Below are 21,103 nucleotides of genomic sequence, written 5' to 3' on the forward strand. Positions count from 1 at the left end.
ATTATTATAATATTCAACATATTATTTGGCTTACCAACTTTTTTTTAGTTTATGAAATAAAAAAAGTTTTACAAATTACTGTTTTACTGTCTCGAGATCCAGATGAACTGGCTTCCTGTTGTGTTCATATATAGTAAAATTGTCCCTATTTGCCAAAACTCATGATCTAATTTGATACCTAGGCGTACACAAAAAAGAGAACAGAGGAAGATAATGAAACCTCTCCAGAGAGATCTCAGTGATCATTTTTTGCACTTCAATTTTTAAGTTTTAATAAATACGACTGCTCTGAAACCAACTCTGTTGATTTACAGCAAACCCTGTTGACAAATAGATATAAGTTGAGTATTGAGCCTTTTGAAGGAAGGCTTCTCTTCCTCCCTCAGCTTCCTTATTTCCAATTCCCTTCTGTTCTGTTCCAGTAAGTAGATCAAACTGGGTTCTTGAAGCGTGATAAACGTAACTACTAAGGGGATTCATTTGTCYTAATAATGATCTTGCAAATTGTGTGGTGTGAGAGATTTATTCTTGACTGCTGTGGTCATCAGTTTATTATCTAAAGCAGGAAGCCCTTGCGTGGGCTGTGGAGAAGGACTTTTGGCTATAAGAACTTGGCAATGCAGAGGCACAGTAGAAGAAACTCAGCTATCAAGTTTCATGTGCTGCCCTTGCAGCTATCACATGTGATTTGGTGGGGTCTATTTTAAAATGAAGAAAATAGTTCAAACCGTTAACATCTTTTTAAATCTATCATTGTATTTTTATGTTGAATGTCTGTGATACTGATGTCCTCACAGGAACTTGTTAACTTTGTTCCCTATTCATGTTTTAGATAACGTTTTATGTTGTGAATTGCTTAGAATACAGTCCTGCAGTAGACACCAGCCTCCCGACTCCTGACCTTAATTCCACGCTTTTATAGTAGTACTCTGGTTTTTCAGAATGTGAAAGTTGTTGGACAGTTTTAAGGAGCCTGGAGAAACGCATTGGTTTGTGATGGGTATTGGATAGCTATGAAGCTGGTGGATGTAATTGATTCCCTGTCTTTAGAGTTATATCAGGAACTCTTCCCTGGCTTCATGTAGCTCTAATTTAATCTTTTAAATTCTAAAATAATTCAGGTCTGTGTGTGATACCCTCTGGTTTGCTTTCTCCCTTATATTTTTTTCTTTGTGAATCCTTTGCAGAGTTAGTGTTGTAAATAATCTTTAAAAATGTTCTAGACTCGTTTTATGATCAGTAGAAAGCATAGGTGCACATATATAGAAAGTTGCTTTACTGCTATGACAAAATCAGCTGTGGGTGACTTGAAACTATTCTATAGCTATAGCCCAGAATTCTCTGTGTTTATTGGATAGTGCACTTTTGTCAAGAGATTTTCTTTCTCTTATAAATGAGAATAAAGAGATTTTGCACTCTGTTGCCGTGAAGACTATATTTTGCTAGAGTTGCACTCAGTTTGACAAAGCACTAGACTGTTGTAAAGAACCTGAGATGTGTTAATGTGCATCTTTTGGCCAAGTTACTCTTCCCGTAGTGGAACTAGCAGAAGACAATATATAAAAATACTATAGTTCTGTTCTGGGTGAAAATCAGCCAGGTTTGCTCACACTGTTATTGTTGATGGTTTGGACCAAGCTCACATAGTAATTGCAGCCCATGAAGCAAGTGAGGGGTGATCACATGATTCCTTGCTGTAGTTGACCTATGAGGTGGCAAAGACAGTGCGGTAATGTCTTCAGTCCCTGCAGCTACTGCTGGAAAAGACTTTGTATAACGTTATTGTCCATAGATACTACAGTTAAAAAGATCTAAGCCAGAGAGAGCTTTTAAGAGTGAGACTATAGTTCTGTAGCCTTAGGACTTAGGTTGGACACCCCTCGTGCTCCAGAACTTTTTAAAATTTATTTTAATCCAGTGACTATTTAGTACATCTGTTTTTTCTTTATTTTCCTTCTTCTCCACTTCTTGAATGAAAGTGCCTGTCTCTTCTGAGTTTAGCAGGATTAAGCTAGGCACAAGACACTGTATCTGTTTGTGTAGTATACACTTAGCGTAAGTACTAGACTGAATCTTTTATCCAGATTGAAGTGATTTAGGCATGAAAACRCCTAGTTTGTAGATCCTGTATAGCTTTAGGCATTGCTCATCAGCCTTGCCAAGATCATTGCTATTGTGGTTATGGCAGTGAAATTCTAGGTGTCTACTGAACTTCACTAATGAAAACCAAGGCTTTTAATTYGTGGTAGGGAACAGCCAGGTTTTGTTTGCCCCCCTCCCTCTCCTGGAGGCAAGAATTCACCTGATAGTAAAATAACAATTGAAGCACTGCAAAGTGTACTGATACATGTGTTGGAAAAGTAATTTCTTCTTCCTTGTTTTGCCTTTGAGTGTGTCATGTATCTATGGCACAAAGAAGAAGTCAGTATGGTGAGAGAAAAGGTAGCTGGGCTTAGGGTGTATGGAGTGCTCAAACAGTCATAATTGATGAAGAAATGAATGTGAACTACAGTGTTTTCAGATTACAATGTCTAAGTGTTTTAGCCTAAAAACTTTCTTGGAGATGCTTCTATCTGGACGTGTTTAAATAGTAATAATCTAGATTCTACAATTTCAGTGAGCTGTTAGGCATTTGTGAAAGTTCTCTAAAATTCTCTAGTCATAATTGTTTTTGAACATTTTTGATATTTTGTCAAGTACCAATAGTATTTCTTTAGAGAGCATGTGAAAAGCAAATCATTGAAAAATACTTTGTTCAGTGGGTTTTTTTTTTTTAATATTGCAGATCTTTTTAACCTTCTGTTAAAGATTTCTATGTTAAAAAAAATCCTTCACCTCTTTCAATCTATTCCTCTTGTAGGAAGTTATAAATTTATTGTTCTGAGCATATTGTAATTTAGTGTATGCTGAACCTAAATTCAGTTTCATATGCGATACAGGAAAAATGGACATTGTGGACTTATGTGCGTTTATGTTTCTGTACTTTGTTTGCTGATTCAGTATAATCCTACAGAAGTTTAGTCTTGTTTTATAAATATTGCTTTGAATTTCTGCAAAAATCCAGAGTTATTTAAGGGTTTTGCAAAGATGGTAAATATTAATAATTTCAGATATGCAGGATTGAAAAAAACTTTTTCAGATGACCTAAATTTTCAGAAATGTTGAATGACAGGTAGAAAGTTAAATTAATCCCTGAATTTTTGACACTTAAATTATTTCTCATAACAATAAATGAGAGTGCAAGGTAGTCTTTCTAATTTCTGTCCCTACTTTTACTGCTGGAAAACTTTATTTTTTGTTGGAACATCCTTATTCTTTTCCTAGGGATTTAGCTTTGTGGTCTTGCCTGCTGAAAAGGTTGTGCTAAGCACTACATGAACCTTGTAGAACGGAGGTTTACAATCTTATTAATTTATATTTATACTAATACTTTTCTTTCTTCATTTTGCAGTGTGGTTTGCTGTTGGACTCCCCCCGCCCCCCACACCCCCACAGGATGATATGAGACTTGAAAGAAGACGATGCATACAGGTGATCCTGTTTTCAAATGTTTTTAGAAAGGAAGATCTCTAATAGAAAAAAGTAAAATGGGAAAAAGTAGATCAAAAACATTACTCTTTCTGTACCCCCAATATTGTATCATTCCAACCTTAGTTGAATATTTAAGAACCTGCAGAATTATGAAGTATTTCTTTGTCCTTGAAAGTGTTTTGCAGTTTACCAGGAAGAAAATGGCTTTTCTAAATGGAAATGTATTCTTTCCAAAGTTTTATGCAAAAAGTATTTTCTTTTATAGATGCTAAGTGCACTGTTTTTATGTTTTTCTTGTTTGTTATTACCCCTTTTTAACCTCAGCCTAATTAATAAGACATGCATGCCCCCTGTTTCATGGTACACTATTTCAATCTTTCAATAACTTTCTTTGGAAAGAACTGTTAAAGTTCTGTAAAAGTGTATAACAAGAAATAGCGAAGAGTTCATTATATCTACTGACATCCTTGTGTCTAGCTATTGCACAGATTTCACAAGACCTGACGAGATCTGTGAGTTTCTTGAACTCACTGGTCATTCTTAAAATTGATGCTTTGGGAAGTTCTGCCATTTTTGCTAAAGAAAAATACTGTAAGTAATAAGTGTACTTGCTGATCAAGTAGTTTATTTTGAGTGATACTGTTGTGTTGAGAGTACGTTTATTAAATTATTAAATTTGACCTTGAAAAATCATGATCGGCAGGAGTAGAATAGATGTTAGGTTGTAGATGAGAAATGAGGTAGTTCTTAAAACCCAAGTGCCCTTATTTCAGTGGTAGAACTATCCACTGCTTGTATTTTAAGGCATGTAACAGTGAAGTACACGTAATAAGACAGGTCTTTCATTTTCTTGTTCTGCTTTAAAACTCATGAATACTTGGGTCTGAAAAAAAGCTAGATGGATTTATGTATGCATGCAGATCATCTGATTGCCAGTCTTCAGTTGCATCAGCTGTTCATGTATAAACAGCTTTACAGGGTGTATTTACATGGAGCAGGTTGGATTAAGGCCAAGATGCTGTAAGTGGATACTTTATGCTGTAAAAGTAAGCATTTGTTCATTTACTGGAATGTTTAGAAAGTTGTATGTTGATAGCTCAAATAAAACTGGACCTAATTGGTTATAAAATGAAGGAGAGGGAAGAAGTAAAGAAAGAAAAAAGTCTCCAAAGGGATGATATTTCATCTGTTTAAAAATACGTATCTGGAGGAATAGCATTTAAAGCCTTAAAACTGAATCTGTTATGCCCCATAATTTGTGGAGCTCTGTCTAGTAGGCATTCATAGCAATTGTTTGGATTGTAGGTCATATGTTAATTGTAGTGTTGATTAAAATATATCTCACCTTAAATACTGAGAAAATAGTTTGAAAGTTTTAAAAGTATTCACCCTGTAACTGAAAAGAGAGATAACGTTATCTAGAATATTACCTTATGTTCCTTATAGTGTTTGAGAGAATTTGGCTTAGTATTTCTATGTGTTAAAATGATTTAAAGTAAAACTTTAGCACTTTCAGTTTTGCTCAGTTTCTGATGATGATGATGAGCGTATAGAATTATGACTTTTAATAATGTATACAAGATTTTGGAACAAGGGATTTTTAAATAGTATTTTCTAAAGCCCAAACTCTCATTAGAAGTCCCATAATAAATACAGTGAAAAACAGCAATACTTTTACAGAGATTTTTGGACTTCTGACTTGTCATGTAAGTTGGAAATTAGGCAGTTTCTTAAGAGTTTTCTGTTTATTAAAGAGCCAATATTAATATGCTGAGGTTCTGAAAATAAACATGATTTTTGGGCCTTAAAATGAAAGACGTGCTGTCTTTATTTTATAATATAAATATTCTGTAATTATTCTCTAATGCAGTAATAGCTCAGCAAGTGTAATATGACTCTGCTGATGCCTGTTTCAACTGCAGAGTAACTGGTTAGAGTTTAGTCCAGAAATTGAAAGGTTCTGTGTTGTTGAGAATGATCCTTTTGCATTCTGAACAAGGGTAGGTTTCTGTCTTGGCTTCTGCAGGTGACTGATCTAGAGTTTCAGACATGCTTGTCTAGGCTCCCTTGGTTAAAGACTATGAGCTTGTATAGTGTAAATAAATGGTATGTGATAATGGGCATCGGTTCATCTCAGTGGAAACTGACCTACTCTGAAGGCCTAAAATTAAGGACAGCATAACTGGGGAGAACTGGCTGTTGAGGAAGAGTTCCTTTCAACTGCTGTCTCAGAATACTTAAATGTTCGATCACTTCTTAAGCTGAAAATAGAGAAGGGTATTAAGGTACACTGCTTAAAAAGTGAAAATACAAAGGAGTGATGGTACTGAATGTTACTTTCTGATCGTACTGAACAGGAAAACATGTTTGGAGAATGTCTGGCCTTCCTGTTTCTGGAATGGTTCAAGATAAAACTTCCATAGGCAGCAGTTTTTATGCATGGATGTGAATGGTATAATAATCATGGATCCTTTCTCAACCACCACTTTCAGTATCTTGATTCATTTATTTTAAATATGGTGATGTTTTCATTGCCATAGAAGAGAGAAAGATTGCTCTGTTCTGAGCACCTACAATGTATAAGGCACATATAGAGAAGGACTTTTTAAGATTATGTTTGGAGAACTGAAAGACTTTCAAGATTTGTTTTTGTCATTCTTAACTTACGGATTTTATGAGTTACAATACTTGACTGTGAAATAGCTTGCAAAAAAAAAACAAGGCTGAGGTTTAGTTCATTATAGGAAAAGCTGAATTGATATTTCAGACATGCTTTTGCATTACAAATGATTGTTATGATAGCATTAATCCCTTAGAAGATGATTTGTGATAAAAATTTATTTTCAGAATGTGACTTCTTTTTATTTCCTTATATTTTGAAAATCAGTCTCTCTAGAACATTTCCTGAAAGGAAGGAACCGTAAGTGCTGATGCTATTATTACTGTTATGGTGATGGTTATTATTATGTTGATAATCATAATAGCTACTGTTTACTTTCTATGGTGTAATAGCATCAAATTGGGATTGTGCTATGTACTTAAAAGCAAGGATTGAGCTTGTGGATGAAAGTTCATATTTTAAAAACAATTGCATCTTGTTCTGCACCTGTTAGGCAGAGCCGAACTGTGCATTTTCTGTTGTTGTTTTTATTTTCCTCTTTATGGAGGCTATATTATAAAAATGGATTAGTTTTACAATGAAAAACTTTCTGGTTTTGTCTTTRATTTTTCTGGTTAGCTGGCCTAGGAACATGTAACCAAGGATAATTAATTGTCTGATATTTAACCTTTTCAAGAGCTTATGGCTTTTGTCTTTTCTTGACCTTTGTAAGAAAAGGACTCGCATCTCATTTGAGTGTTCAGAAAGGGACTATTGTAGGTCTACTGATCCAAAAGTGCAAGTTCCAGAAGGATCCATTTCTTCACACCACATGCTGATCCTCTTAACTAGTAAGAATAATTGTTGGAGAAGTGTTCTTCTTAAAAGCAGAAGAGAAGGAGAAAAAGGCTACATGTCCTGACCTGCTATTTAATGATGATATACTTTACACTGAAGCACAACAAATATGACTTCCTGATTTAGATCTCCCACAAGACTATTGAACAACACTGTCTGGGATGTCTCCATATACTGAATGTTTTGAACACACCAGAGACGGAGACTGATGTTTAAACTGTTGAGAATTGAGCAAGTAACATAAAATGTGAAAAATATTTTCAAGTTTGAAGAATGTTTGAAGTGATGATATTGCTCTTAACTTTTAAAAAATACTGTTTATGTTTGGGAGGAGAAAAAAAAACCATTCCAGTGCTACCTAAAAATATTCATACGAGAGCAACAATATAGTAAGTATTTCCATTGATGCTTCCTATTTCTTTTTTTCAGCTGCATTACTTACTAAGATTTAAGAAATGCAGAGCAGAGACATTTGGAAGGTTCTTGGATTGCGTTGGATTTATACTGTCTTGCAAATATATAGGTGTTAGTTTTACATAAGAGCAGAACAAAAACTGAGAATTGGGCAGTCTTTCATGTCTCACATAATCACGATATTTTATTTTGCTGATTCTTTTGAACCTAGAATGTTTTTATGTATGACACTAGTTGCAAAAAGATTCTTTTTCTATAGCCTGAAAAAAATGTGGCCAGTATTGTTGCTCTGTGCTTTGAAATACATCTGTCTTACCTTACACCAATTTTGCCTCTGAGGTAGTTTGTTTAAAGCTACTTCAACTTTTACCAGGGAATCCCAAAAACTTGCTGGGAAATCACCTTTTTATCACTTACCTGTAATTTTATGCTGTTGAAATGATGAGTATGGTATCTATAGTTCTACTTAAGTAATTGCATATGTGGAGTCTTGTTTGTGAGACATATGTGCTATTGGTATACAATCAGAACCAGTTAAAAAGGAGCAAATGTTTGGCCCATGTGCTAATTCCATATTGATGCATATAAGCTGGTTCTGTTTTTTCTGTTTGGTGGCTTTCGTTCCAATTGGGTTGATTCTGTCAGTAACTTTTTCACATCTTTGATCATGTAATTAAAAGCAGTTTTTGTTTGGTATTCAGGTCTTGACAGGGCAGATGTTTTCACTTCATCCCGCTAAAAAGGAGATGCGAAGAAAAAAATAACTCACCTTAAGTGAATTAGTTTTAAATCTAATACTGCTCATTGGCTAATGAGCAGTATTAGTTTTAAAAATAGATTGCTAGTGTGTACTTTGGGTGAATAAGAATGCTTTTAGGGTTAACTGCTGTTTTTTACATAGGTACTCCCTTGCAGGAGTTGTTCCTGCTGTCCTTCTGGCTGTTAGYGTCTTGTCAGCCATGGCCAGAAAGCAGTCAGAAATGAGTTGAACATAGCTGCTTATTGAAGGGCAACAGTTATCGTATTGAAAGTAGAAGTTCTGCTTTTCAGAGATGGAGTCATTGACCTCAATGAGTGATAACCTTGAAGTCAAGAGACTAGATTAATGCTCTACTTTCTGTGTCTAAGATCAGAAATGTGAAAACCTGGACAGCTAAAGTTAGATTCCTGCATCCATATTTAAAAAGAAGTTGCCTATTTAAAAACAGTGGTTTTTTTTTCCTCTCTTCCAAAACTGCTTAGAATCTGTGATACTGAGGATTTAGTTCTTTTGGCCTCAGTCCTCATGTAAGGGGAAACAAGTGACAAAAAAATTTCTATTTCTGAGTTTTGGGATGGAAGTGTAGCCTGATAGAAAATGCTGCTTTTCTTATTTGGGAACAAACTGTAGCATCTGAAACAGAAAATCTTTAGAGGCTTCTATTTTCCTTTAATTTACTCCCTCTTAAGGGAGGGCAACTTTGAGAGGTTTGAATTCCTGTAGAAAGTAATGTTAGTAGTTGTCCAGCGTTTCTTCCTCTCTGAAAGTCCTCATTTGTGATAGGTAGTGAAATTAATAGAAATACTGTTTCTGAGGCTATGCCTTAAGAGCTGGAGTCCCAGGACAGCATCATGGGGCTCACACAGGTGTCAGATGGCAGTAATGAAGGGCAGTTTGTTTCCTCAACAGGGAGGGGAGAGGGATGAGGAGTTCCTGCACCTGTGAATGATTCTCTCTCTCCTAAGTGTTAGCAGAACTGCAATGACATTGGCACCGTGGAGGGAGCGCAGAGTTAGAGGAAATTTGCAGTTTTGAACATTACTTTGCTGAGTAATGCTTCAAATAAAAAGATCTTAAAGGTACTCATGTGTCTAGTTTTAATGTACTGGAAAAGTAATTTCTGTTCTTTTTGTATCCTGATTTACCTGGTCCTCTTTTCTAAATATCTTTTTTGAGTAACTTTCAACAAAGTATTAAGGACACCTTTTTTTCCCTGCTGCTTCAGCAGCAACATTGTGACAGTCGAATTGATTCCTCTTTCTGAGAGCAATAACTCATTTAGATGTAAGCAAAAATTCAATTCTGAACAAAAATCAAATTAAGATTAAGAATTATTATAAATACTTCTTAAATATCTAATATTTTTTATCTCTTTTGCAGAATTATTGGTTAGTCCATTGAGAAGGTCTGAGGTCTCTAATGAACACATGATGCTACAGATATAAAGTCTTTCTATAGTCTTAAAGTCAAGCGAACAGCTGTAATGAAAAAGCACCTCTGGTGTCAAAGTACTTGGTGTGCAAATGAAAAGTAAAGATTCTCCAGGGTAACACTGTAATAGGATGGCTAGACTGCATTTAGAGCTGTTAATGTACTCTCCACTTTGTGCTGTATCGTGTTCACTTACTGACTGAGGCATTTGCCAGTGTGAGCATTTCTGTCTTATGCAAGATACTGTATAACAGAGCTTTTCTGTCCTGTTGTGTGTGTGTGGTTGTAGTACCAGACTTCTTTCTCTGAGTGATCCTGTTTGCCTAGCTTGGGAGCTTTTGGGGTGAAGTTGGGGGGAGGGGATGGGCTCTAAAATGACTCTTAGTCATGCGCATAGGTTTATATGTAGAGGGAGCTTCATTCTCAGAACTCAGCACTGGGCAACGCTAATGCAGATGCTTGCCCTTTGCAGCTTTCTGAGAATCACATCTAAAGGTCCTGCATTCCTAAACCTCATCCTCGGGTGCAAATCTTTTATTAGTACCTGCACATGGCAATAGCTCTGTGTGGATTTGCTGTCTGTGGAGACTGAGTACCCTAAATTCATCAGCTTTACCTGCTTCACTTGGCCCTAGCACTGGACAAACTTAATAGTGGCTTAATTTAACCATGCATTTCTCTAATTCCTTAGCTTATCCTATGAAGAATCTGTAAGTATGGGAATAAAAATTTGTAGGGGACACAGTTTCGCAGTTGGCTGAACAGACACATTCTTTTGAAGTTAGGTTTTAAGACACACGGAGGGAGAAGCCTTAAGATGGATCTCTTAAGAGCCAGTCTTTAGCASCTATTAGTGGTTAATAGAGATTCTTTTGATAGTACTTTATCAGGTGAGGTGCAAGAGTATGTTTGTCAGCCTTGCTGAAACTGGACATTGTGACATCTTAAAAACTGTTATTTCTTTATTTCTAGTCAGTCTACTGTTTCCTGTTCGGTTCAGTTTATCCCTTGGTATATGAAGCTATTAATGCCTTTATAGCCAGTGTTATTCCAGACAGTGGTGAAATTCCAAGCTGATACAGGTTACTAGCTTGTCAAAACAACACAGGATATGCTGGCACTTGATTACGGAGTTTTTTGGCTAGGTATGTGTGAAGGAGCAAGTGTTCCTCTCACCAGGTTTTATTTTGATTCTCATGTCCTAATATGTAGCCAACTATCCCATGCTTATTAGCTTGGATATTTCCATAAAACAACTTAAGGAAGCACTTGTCAGTCCTTTTATGTCATTAGATAAAATTCAATCATAGTCTTAAGTCGGTCTAGTTAAAATTTTCCGTGCTTAAAAAAGAAAAGAAAAATAGTTACAGCTTGGAAAATATCTTAAAGCTGAGAAAGTTTTAGTTCTCAGATTTTCATCTTAACATTTTATTTTCGAAAATATGCATTTGTTGATAAGCTGTCATGGMCAACCATTAGATTAATGACTGGAAAAAACATAGCATCCTTGTTATGTTAGGCAATCATTTGCTTTTATGAAACCATCAAATTTGCAGTTTTGATCTTTCATTTATCTTGTCAATGGCATTAGTGGATAGTTTACAGCAAAAAATACATTGATCAACCAAGGCAATATTCCTCAGCAATATTTTGGTGCATGTGTTTCTTTAACAAATTAGTTACTAAGGGTCCTTTAATGCCATACTTGTATCCTCAGGTTCTTAAGATATGCTTGTACTGGTTATTTCTAGTTCTTTCAACTACATGCTTTCTCATGTATTCCCGATTAGCTTCTTTTTAATCCAGGTTTTCCTTTGCTTGGTGGCTTATGATGTGACACTTTTTTGTAGTCTTATTTTGACTGTTTTCAGGAAATTCACCAGATTCTGAAGAAATTTTTATGAGCTGATACCTACTTTATTGTTTTATAGAATCCACTTTGTCTGTGAAGAGATAATCCAGCCTAAAGTTTGGTACACTATCTAACCGCATTGCCTTATCTCACAACGTTTTTACTAATATCTCAGGGAATTTTAGTATTTGTGCATTTGCCTTTTTGAGGTCAGTATCTTGCAATGAACTTATTTCCACTGCCTCTGAAGTATACGTACTTTGCCACGATTCACACCAGAAAGGATAATGTTTGAAGAAGAAGCTCATTTAACAAGGTGAAGTTGATTTCATTCTCATCTGGTTTGTGGGCACAAGTGACGTTTTATCTGGTTAAGCAGGCAATAAAGCATTGAACAGAAAAGCATTATAATTCTGCGATTATTGTCCACAGCTTCAGGGCTTTCTCACCATTCCCGAGGAATAAGTAAATATTTCTGGCAATACATGAAGCTCCCTGTACAGACAGCCACAATTACAGAAGGCCAAGAAGTGAAGTGAATGCAACCACACATAGATAAGCTCTCTCTCTCTCTCTCTCTCTCTCTCTCTCTCTTTTTCTCTCATATATATATATATATATGTATGTATGTATATGTATATATGTGTGTGTGTGTATATATATATCTCTTATCTATTTCAGAACTTTCTATCCATCTTACGTGCTCTTCCATGCTTAGATGGATTGAATTGAAACGGCAGGTTTTTATGTGTTAATAAAAGTATGTATGATTTTACCTTCACCTGTCATATTAGAGTTCTGATTTGCTACTAATGGCTCTCAGAGGTTGATCAGATCCTCCCCTCTGAGACTGATCAGATAGAAAAACATATTTGAAACTCATAAATGATACCTTCATGTATTTATGGAATACTGACATGTATGAGATAAGCATAAAAAACCAAAAAGCAAAATTCTAAACATAAAAGGTTTAGTTGTAGTTAGGCTTTATGCTAGCTTGGAATAAAAGAATGAGTTTGTTCTTCAGAATACTTCACTTGCTAAAGTCTATCACAATACCTGTGAAAAACAACAGATCTCCATTATACTTTCATTTATAATTTTATTTTAAATAGGATCACACATTTTTATGTTGATACGTTAAATAGGCTATTTATTAACTCTTTGAAGATCATTTCAAAAAAAGGATTACTCGTTTTACTCTTGTTTATTAAAAGTTATACATTTCTCTTGTATAATTAAGAGAGTAAACAGTTTGTAGTGGTGAGTTGGAGTTGATTTATAAAAGGACATTTAACTGAATGAAGTTAAATACCATACAATTTGAGTGTATTTCTACTGCTAAATTTCAGATGACGTATAAAAGCTAGTGTTTCTCTTAAGCTGAATGTTCATGTCATTAGAATTTTCTCCAAAATTTATTTTTTCAAAAATCAAATGGAATGTTGAGATGTTGAAAGCAAACTTTGATTATAGTATTGAGATGATTTTGGTAAATTAAATATCTGAAAAAATTTAAGGTGATCTTGTGTAATTTTGACTGGTGAAGATCTTTGCATATATGTTTTGCTCCTGGTGATTCTCAGCATTAACTAATTGCTCTGCCCTTTGATCTCACTGTGCAGTTGCTGGGTGAAAACACTAGCTTTACTAAAATTAGGCGTCTTGCAAAAAAAACAGATTCACCAGGCCAAAATCTTCAAGAAAGTAGTGCAGTTTTTAGACGCTCAGATTTGACACTTCTTCACTCCCCAGAGTTTTACCAAAAAAAAAAAATTAATTATTGAACCTTGTATGTTTGTTTTGCCATTTTCACTGTTTGCAAGGAGATTGTTGCTTACCTGTCCTGAGAAAATATTTGTGAAGTACACCGAAAGAGCCACAAGAGTAGATGTAATCAGAGGAGATTTAAGCATAAAATTTCACAGACCAAAAGGCTGCTTCTGTTAGTAAATTGAACGTTCCCAGTCACTGAAGCTGATGACACGGAACAGCACACATTGGTGCTAGTTAACTGTCTTAGTCTGCAAAATTGGGTGGCTGCCTGACAGTGGCCTGTTAGGAAGAATTCCTGGAACATGGTGACTGCCCAGTGTTCCCAGGGGGTACTGTGGAAGAACGCTGGTTGGAATGGGTGCGCTAACGTTCTGCCAACAGAGCGGATCATGGCCTTGTGCTGGGGAGCCTTCACAAGCATGATTGTGTTTACTAGTACAAACATACACAAATGCTTCAGGTCCATGTTTACCAAGCTGTTCAGTCCACTGTTCCCTGCTATGTCTTTAAAGCAGGGCTGGTAGAATTCCTTTTTCTTTCCCCTTGGACATCGCTGTTGTTGCTAGAGAATATTGTGTGTTTTTTTTTTTTTCTTGATCAAAACAAAGAAAATCCTGCTCTTTTAAATCTGTTATGTATAAATGCTTTATATAATTCTTTTTGCCTGACCTGGAATATTCCCTCACTTCTTTCTCACTTGTAAAGCTTGAGAGAACTTTGTGTTACTTTCCTTTAGGATTTCTACTAAGTTCTCTTTCTTCTATCTTCTGAAAACTTTTTTCTATGAAATTGTTCTCCTTTTGTGGCTTGGGCTGAGCTAATGGACCTTATGGGTCTYCCTGACTTTTCTGAAGAAAAGAGATGTTCCTCAGGAAAAGCAGCTGTTTCACACCCAAATTAAATAGGCAATTTTCAAATGAGGATTCTGCAACTTAAGCTTAGAATGCTGTGTTCAGCTTTGTATTCCTACAAAAATATTGGTAGCAAAAGGCCTGAGGCAACAACTGTTTGAATCTTGAGAAAGGCAAAAATTAGTTGTGTTTTCTGTTTGTTTGTTTTTCTTCTGTATGTCTGGAGGCATGTGGAGCTCCAGGGGAAGACAAGAAGCAAAACTTCATTCTTTCTTGGGAGAGATCCAGACTTTATAGGCTGCCATCCAATTGCAAAATTTCCGATACACTGTGTTCAGAAAAAGTACCGCCAAAATGAGTTAGCTGAATATTCCACTTTTTCAATAGAAGGCAGTTTATTTAAATAGCGTTTGGGAGCTAACTTCATCTGGAGCAATGATTTGGGTTAAAAACATTGTCAGATTTACAGTGACATCTTTTTACTTGAAATCTTATTCTGGCTACAAGTATTCAGCTTGGACACGTGTAAACACTCAATGTTTGTTAAGACAACTTGGGAACAATATGATGTTTATGTGTTACAACTCTGATCTACAGTCAATATAACACTATTGAAAAATCTCCTTTTTGGAGGAGGAGTGGAAGGGAGACTGATGAGGAAAAGAACGGAATTCTTGCTTTGCACAAATATACTTATGATTTACAGCTTGGTTATGTTTTAAGGATATTTTAATAAAATATTTTATTGTTTTATTTTGTATCACTCTTCTTTCAAAGATCTGAGTTTAGTAGCAGTATCTTTTTGCCATCCAAAATCCATATTTTCCTTGATAAGAGATAGCAATAGCTTCATCTTTCCAAGAGCTGCAGTAAACTCTTAGGAACATGGTTAATCTCCCTCTTATCTAAGGTTTTTGATCAATTTAGGGAGAAGTGAATTGGTGTCTTATGAGCAAGTCTATCTAGCAGGCTGCTTAGACAAAGTGATTTGTTTTCCTCTTTCAAGATTTAACTTCACAGTTACTTATCTAATGAATCGGCTAAATTTCATCAAAGACCAAGTAATTAGACAGGTATTGCACCTTCTTGGATTAACGAGACCTCTGATAGATCTTTTCTTTCTTTCCTTATCAAAGTCCATTCAAAGATACTAACTATCTGCAAGAATTGATCAGTTTCTGAAAAGAGGAAATGTCTTAGAAAATTATTTGAAGCATCTGTATAAGATGCTTCACAGAGAAGCATGAGTATGCTAATTTTGAAGAGCTGGAAGGCTCTTTTCTCTAGCTCATTCTGGGGTCCTTAGTGAAGTTACAGGGGAAAGGACAGGCATGTTAACCTCTAAGTATTAATCTGTATGCCTAACATGCTTTTGGCCTTTAGTAATTAAATCTTACCTATTTAGTTTCTCATTGAAGTAGATGGAATGACTGTAGTATCTAATCTGTCTGGTAACAGGAGAGGTTTTTGTGCTTATGCTGAGTTATTGATCTTTTTTGCAAGGTATACTTATTGATTCTCAAGTTTATTATTTGAGACTGATCATTCCTTCAAAATTTAGGAATAAATTAGACCTCCACTAAAAAAGAGTTTATTCTAGATGGTGCAGATTTCCCATTCTGCTGATGAATTAGAGTAGAGATTAGAATTAGAGTAGAGAAGATGCTTTGGATTAGGTGTCCCCAGTGGATCACCTGACCTCAGATACCTATCTTTTTGGATGTATAGAAGCTGAAGAAGGATGAAGAGTCTTAGTGTTGCTCAGAAAGCTACTTCTCATCCTTACTTTGTTTAAACAGAATAGAGTATGAAGCAGCAGCATTAAGGAACAATTGTTGACTGCTCTGTTAAAAGAAACTCCTAGCTGAATGGTAATATCAGTTTGTTGTTTTGTTTTGAAGAGTATCTTTCCTACATCTTACTGAGAAAACTCAGGCTAATATATAGAAGGAGAGAAGGTGGGGCTGTTTTCTTTTGCTTTTTTAGTTTTGGAATTGAGTCTAGATTTTAGAGTAGCTCCTCAAGCTATATACATTTATGTAGATAGATATTAAAAATACTTCATAGCAGTAAACAGATTAATTCTTGGCAGCATTTTCAGTCACGTTAAAGGCAAGTAGAAACAGATTGGGACATACATACATGTTTGTGTATTCTTATTTAAGAGTTTTCAAAAGCTTTGCTTGCACAGCTATGCATCCATCTGTGATAACCAAATGATAAAACTCCATATTATCTTGGTAGGAGTTTGGGCAGTGTTGCAGACTTCTGAAAGCTCTMTTCCATATGTGTAGAAACATGTTTTCTTGGCTCTCTCTAAAAATGACAGTAATTATATTGTCCTTGGTAGAAGGAACATAAGAGAACGTCCAGTGAGAGATAAGAGTGGATGGGGAGAAGTGGTAGAGTGACCATTTCTTTCTATTTGTAGGACTTCAGTTGACCTGAAGTTTTTTCCTCCTCCCATAGTAGAATTTAATAGAAAAATGACATTTTTGTTTGGCACACAGTAATCTAGAGAAATTTGTTTATTTTGTTATTTCTTTTATATGCTAGGATTATGTATTCGAGCATTTTTCCTTTATGCTGTCATTAAAATCATGATCATCCCACAATGAATTTCTTTCTTATTCCATCTTCAAGTAGAATATTGGAAACTTTGCAATTTTAAGAGAAAAGCTGGCACATAGAATAGACTAGAAAAGGATGCAGGAACCTAGAAAGTCACATTCCAGCGTGGAAAGCTGCCCCCCACAATAGGAACATGTGCTGCCCCCTTTTGAATGATGAGCACAATCTAGCCAAATATTCTGTTTGTTGGAACTTTAAATCCTCGGCAAGACAAAAGCACCAGTGATGGTTTCAAGAAGCTTTCCACAGATCACTTTTCTTGGCCTCAGAACGAAGCAGACGGACCACTCTCTTGAATCCTGTGCACTTTGTGGGGAAAGAGTAGTTGGCTCCTGAAGGTCAGTTTGCAGAGTGCCCCCAGAATGTATCTCTGCTCTGTCTCTGACCACACTTTTGTGGTCCAAAGACTAATCTCACATTCTCCTGCAAGGTGCCTCCCAAGTTTTTCGGGCCTACAGAGGATGCAAGAGATACTTACTTTAGCGTCATACCCATGACTGTAAAGATGGACCATTAGGAAAAGTTCTAAGAAAAACAGATCATATGCAACAAAACCCTCAAAGTTTCTACAGTGAAATTTTAGGCCATACTGATGGCAGTTCCTGTGTCTGTTAAACGACACCATTCTGTAGCCAAATGTGAATGGGTTCAGTGGCTCTCTACTGAGGTACTCGCTAGTGAAACCATAGGGATTATAGTGACCATAGAGGTCAAAATGGAGCTGATGGGGAGCTTCACTGCTATGACAAACTTGTGTTTCAAGCACAGGAAGATGGCTAAGCTTTCTTTCTCTAATCAATGCCACAGGCCTGTTGGAGAAGTCCCTCCATGGCCTTGGGGACATGCTTGTGTACAAAGACAGATCAGGTTACATTGTCCTCCATCTTCTCTACACTGTGGAGCCCACAGCGAACTAATTATCAGCGTATAAAGAATGCTATCTCAGTAGATACTTGAGTTCTCTTAATGTTTTTTCCTCATCAGTAGTTTGTGCAGCTCCACCTTTCCATGATTTCCATTTTGAAGTATAAAGCTTAATGTTGCTGGCATTTTGAAATATCAGATTATTTACTAATGTCAGCTCAACCAGTACCACTACTGTCTCAAGAGACAGTGTTTCCTTCTCACAAATAAGGGCAGAGGCAATTGTGCCATTTCTGTCCTTCCTCTAGTTTCTAGGGATGTTTTGAATAGAAAGTCTCCACTTATATTTTGGTGAAAGAGGAAGAAAAAGAGGGGAAAGTCTTCTATCTTGTCTTGTGCTTGAAGGTGCAGGTAGAGCTTTCTGAAATTATTAGGAATTGTGGCATTTCTACAGATTCCTACAGGAGTCTTCAAGAGCCTGTCTGAGACTGACTGACATTTTGAAACAGTTTTGTGCTAGCTTGTATAGCAATGCCAGTGAATAACACCATATTGCTTTCAAACCAGATGCTTTGGCAAATATCAGCTTCATGTGTTGCCACTGCTTGGCATAGTGACTGATGCTACAGAGCAGTAGCAGGTGGTTTGGATTTTTATGCTCATTCTGCACCAACTCCATTTTTTCTGCAGTGGTTTGGAGCACGATAAACAATCTTGCTCTGTGATTTTTTTTTCATTTTTTAGTAAGGATTTTAAACACTTAGATGCACTTGCTAAAAAGTTGTGCTCAATGGCAGCCTACTGGATGAGGATAGTAAATTACCTCACTCTTCTTTTATGAACATAAGTGACTGTGCTTTGAGTATATTTCACCTCCCCCCCCCCCAAAAAAAAAAAAATCATTGTGATGACAGAAGACTTTTTTACATTGAGGATTGCCTTATAATCCATCCTGGATGTAGGAGAGACAGGTAGTGTTGGCCATTGCCTTTTTAGAAGGCGAGAGAGTCATTCTAATTAAATTTGATACAATCTTTAAAAGACAAAAGCGTTTCAAGAGCACTCTTGAAGCTTATCTACATTTTTTTTTGAAAGAGATCTTCAATGACAGTTCCATCCATCCCTTGCCAGACCCACAAGCCAGACTTGTATCCTATGTCTGGATACTTGGAGAAGGCAGAGGTATTGCTTGGGCAGACCTTTTGCCTGCTTTTTATCCTGTCCTCAGTCTTCAGTTCAACATTTTCATAAGAGTAATAGAAAAGATTAACTTACATTTTTCCTCCCTCTACTATTCGTTTGTTCCTCCTGTTTTCTCTTTAGAAACTAGGCTTTCAAGCCTGGAATTTTGTGAACTTAGTCACAGATTGTGCTGGACACCATGGTTATGGCTTCTGGTTTATGCCCCTGCTGTCAGCAGCGTTCCTGCTGTACCCTTTTTCAAGCATCTTTTCCCACAAAAGCTTAATTCAATGGTTCCCTCTTACCTTAGTAGCTACTTTCTAGTGCAGACTCATGCTGTTCAAACACATCACGTCTCCAGGAGTGCATTTGCCAAAGTCCTGACTGTGGCAGCTGCCAGCCATACATGAAGCAGAGTGAGTCTTCAGCGATTGGCTTGGGAAGGACAGATCTCCTAAACAATTACCAAATTGCTGTCTGTGATTCAACTCATTTGGACTGAGGTTGAATATCCAGATATATATCCTTACTGAGATGCCAGAATTCCTGGTTTTGCTGAGTTGCCTGCTCAGCTTTCTTTTCCTGTGACTGGCGCTTTGTGTTGCGAGAGCTCCTCCAAGATGTGGGGAATCACCTTGTCCTTAATCTCAAAGTTTGCATGATAGTGCTAGACTGTACCTGCTTACATGGTCACTTCTACTAGACCTTACGTGTTTCAGTATGTGAGAATGGTTTTGTCCTGTGTTACAGAAGTTGTGTAGCCGTGTTGTATTGCTGTGTACAGTGGTTACGTGACATCGCCACCACTGTGTGCCACATAAAGCTGTAGGAGAATCCCCTCTGTGTTGTGAACCGATCAGTCTTTAGCGTTAGTACATCTAAGAATCCCTGAATATCTTAGTGGATGTTTTGAATGGCATTGGGCTACTTGAATTTGAGTGAAAAAATTCAAGACAGTGTTTTAAGATTCATCTGTTAGGACTAAAGAATATTAGGATTATCTTTTCTCCTCAGAAAGTGCCTGTGGCCTATACCCATGGTATCTTATGGACGTATTTCTTCTTTTTTGGCTGAGTCATGGCTTTCTTACAGCTTCCTGGAAATTTGGATACATTTTGGTCCACCTGGCTTCCATCCTCTCCTTCCCTATTTTTTCCTTCTTCACTTAGCCTTTTTCAAGGATTATTTTCCCAGCGTCACTTCGTGTTACTTTTATAGTTATGTCATGTATTTAAAGCTGGAAATTATTTCAGAATCTGCACATTAGACCATGCTTTTATCTTGTAAGACCTTGGTTTGGATCAGGAGTGCAATTTTGGAACAAACTCTTGACAATCCTCACTTGCCGTGTTTAGACTTGTGGTGCAGAGCAGTCTTGGGGAGAATAAATTGTTTTTCTCTTGGCTGCAGCTAAGCTAAAAGGTGCATTTCAGGAGTACCTATGAAGTAAATCAACCATTAATATACATTTATTGAATTGGAAGGGAGCAGAATGGAACTAGTCTGAAATAACTCTCCTCGCCTTCTGCCACAACACTTGTGGGTATCAGTTTCTCAGCACCAGTGGCTTTCACTATACAGATCTACTCCTGTTGTGTCAGTCTGCTTGCTAATGTTAGATACAGAGAGGGAGTGTCTTTTGTATAATACTTGCTTGTGGAGGGGGGTGCAGCCCACTCTCTTTCTGTGACAGCAGTGCTCTATGAGGGCTCATTCCACAGTATGTGATATGCATGGCTGAAGAGATAACACGTCTTATTACAATACTGCTAGGATTAGGAATTTTCCTGTTCTGTATATACACTTTCTTTTATTTCCCCCCCCCCCAAAAAAAAAGGGGGGGGGGGTGTTTCTGAATCAGTTAAAATTATGTTTCACTTTCTTGCCTTACTGAGAGCACACTGAAATTCTCCATAATGTTGAAGCTTTAAGATGCATTGGTACATAACCTGTTAGGTAAAGAAATTCTGTGATAACTGTTCCACCTTCCTTCAGTTGCAGTGCCTAGATCCTAGATAAAATGATCTGGTAGGAGATGGAGATCACGGTTCCTTTGCACTACATTAGAATTGTGTCTGATGCCTGTAAATGTAATGTTCAGCAGATGCTCATGAAGTGGAAGTATATTCTGACTAGACCACTGGCACAGTTGTGTCGGGAACTCCTTAAGAACTAACGCCTGCAGGGCTAGGGCTTCTTTGGCAATTACACTATGAATTGAACTTCACAGAGCTAAGAGTTAAGCTGAACCGCAAAGAACTATTTATTTTAGAGTTTAGGTCCCATTAGAATATTCCCTTAAAAATATTCAAGTCTCTTTCCTTACATTGAATGTTCTTTTCCCTCTGCATGTC

At 36.7% G+C, this 21,103-nt stretch overlaps 1 protein-coding gene across 2 annotated transcripts in view; it reads left to right on the forward strand.

Annotated features, from left to right (window-relative positions):
• DYRK1A (dual specificity tyrosine phosphorylation regulated kinase 1A) overlaps positions 1–21,103 on the forward strand; it is a 92,363-nt gene that overhangs the window by 26,119 nt on the left and 45,141 nt on the right. For both annotated transcript variants that reach the window (XM_085304848.1, XM_085304858.1), the window contains exon 2: positions 3,452–3,531. In XM_085304848.1, the coding sequence (XP_085160974.1) occupies positions 3,522–3,531 (10 nt within the window). In that variant the 5' untranslated portion in view covers positions 3,452–3,521. The remainder of the gene's footprint in view (positions 1–3,451; positions 3,532–21,103) is intronic.

The sequence above is a fragment of the Rhea americana genome, unplaced genomic scaffold (assembly GCF_003343005.1).
Source record: "Rhea americana isolate MKP2758 unplaced genomic scaffold, rheAme1 scaffold_101, whole genome shotgun sequence".
NCBI lineage: Eukaryota > Metazoa > Chordata > Aves > Rheiformes > Rheidae > Rhea > Rhea americana.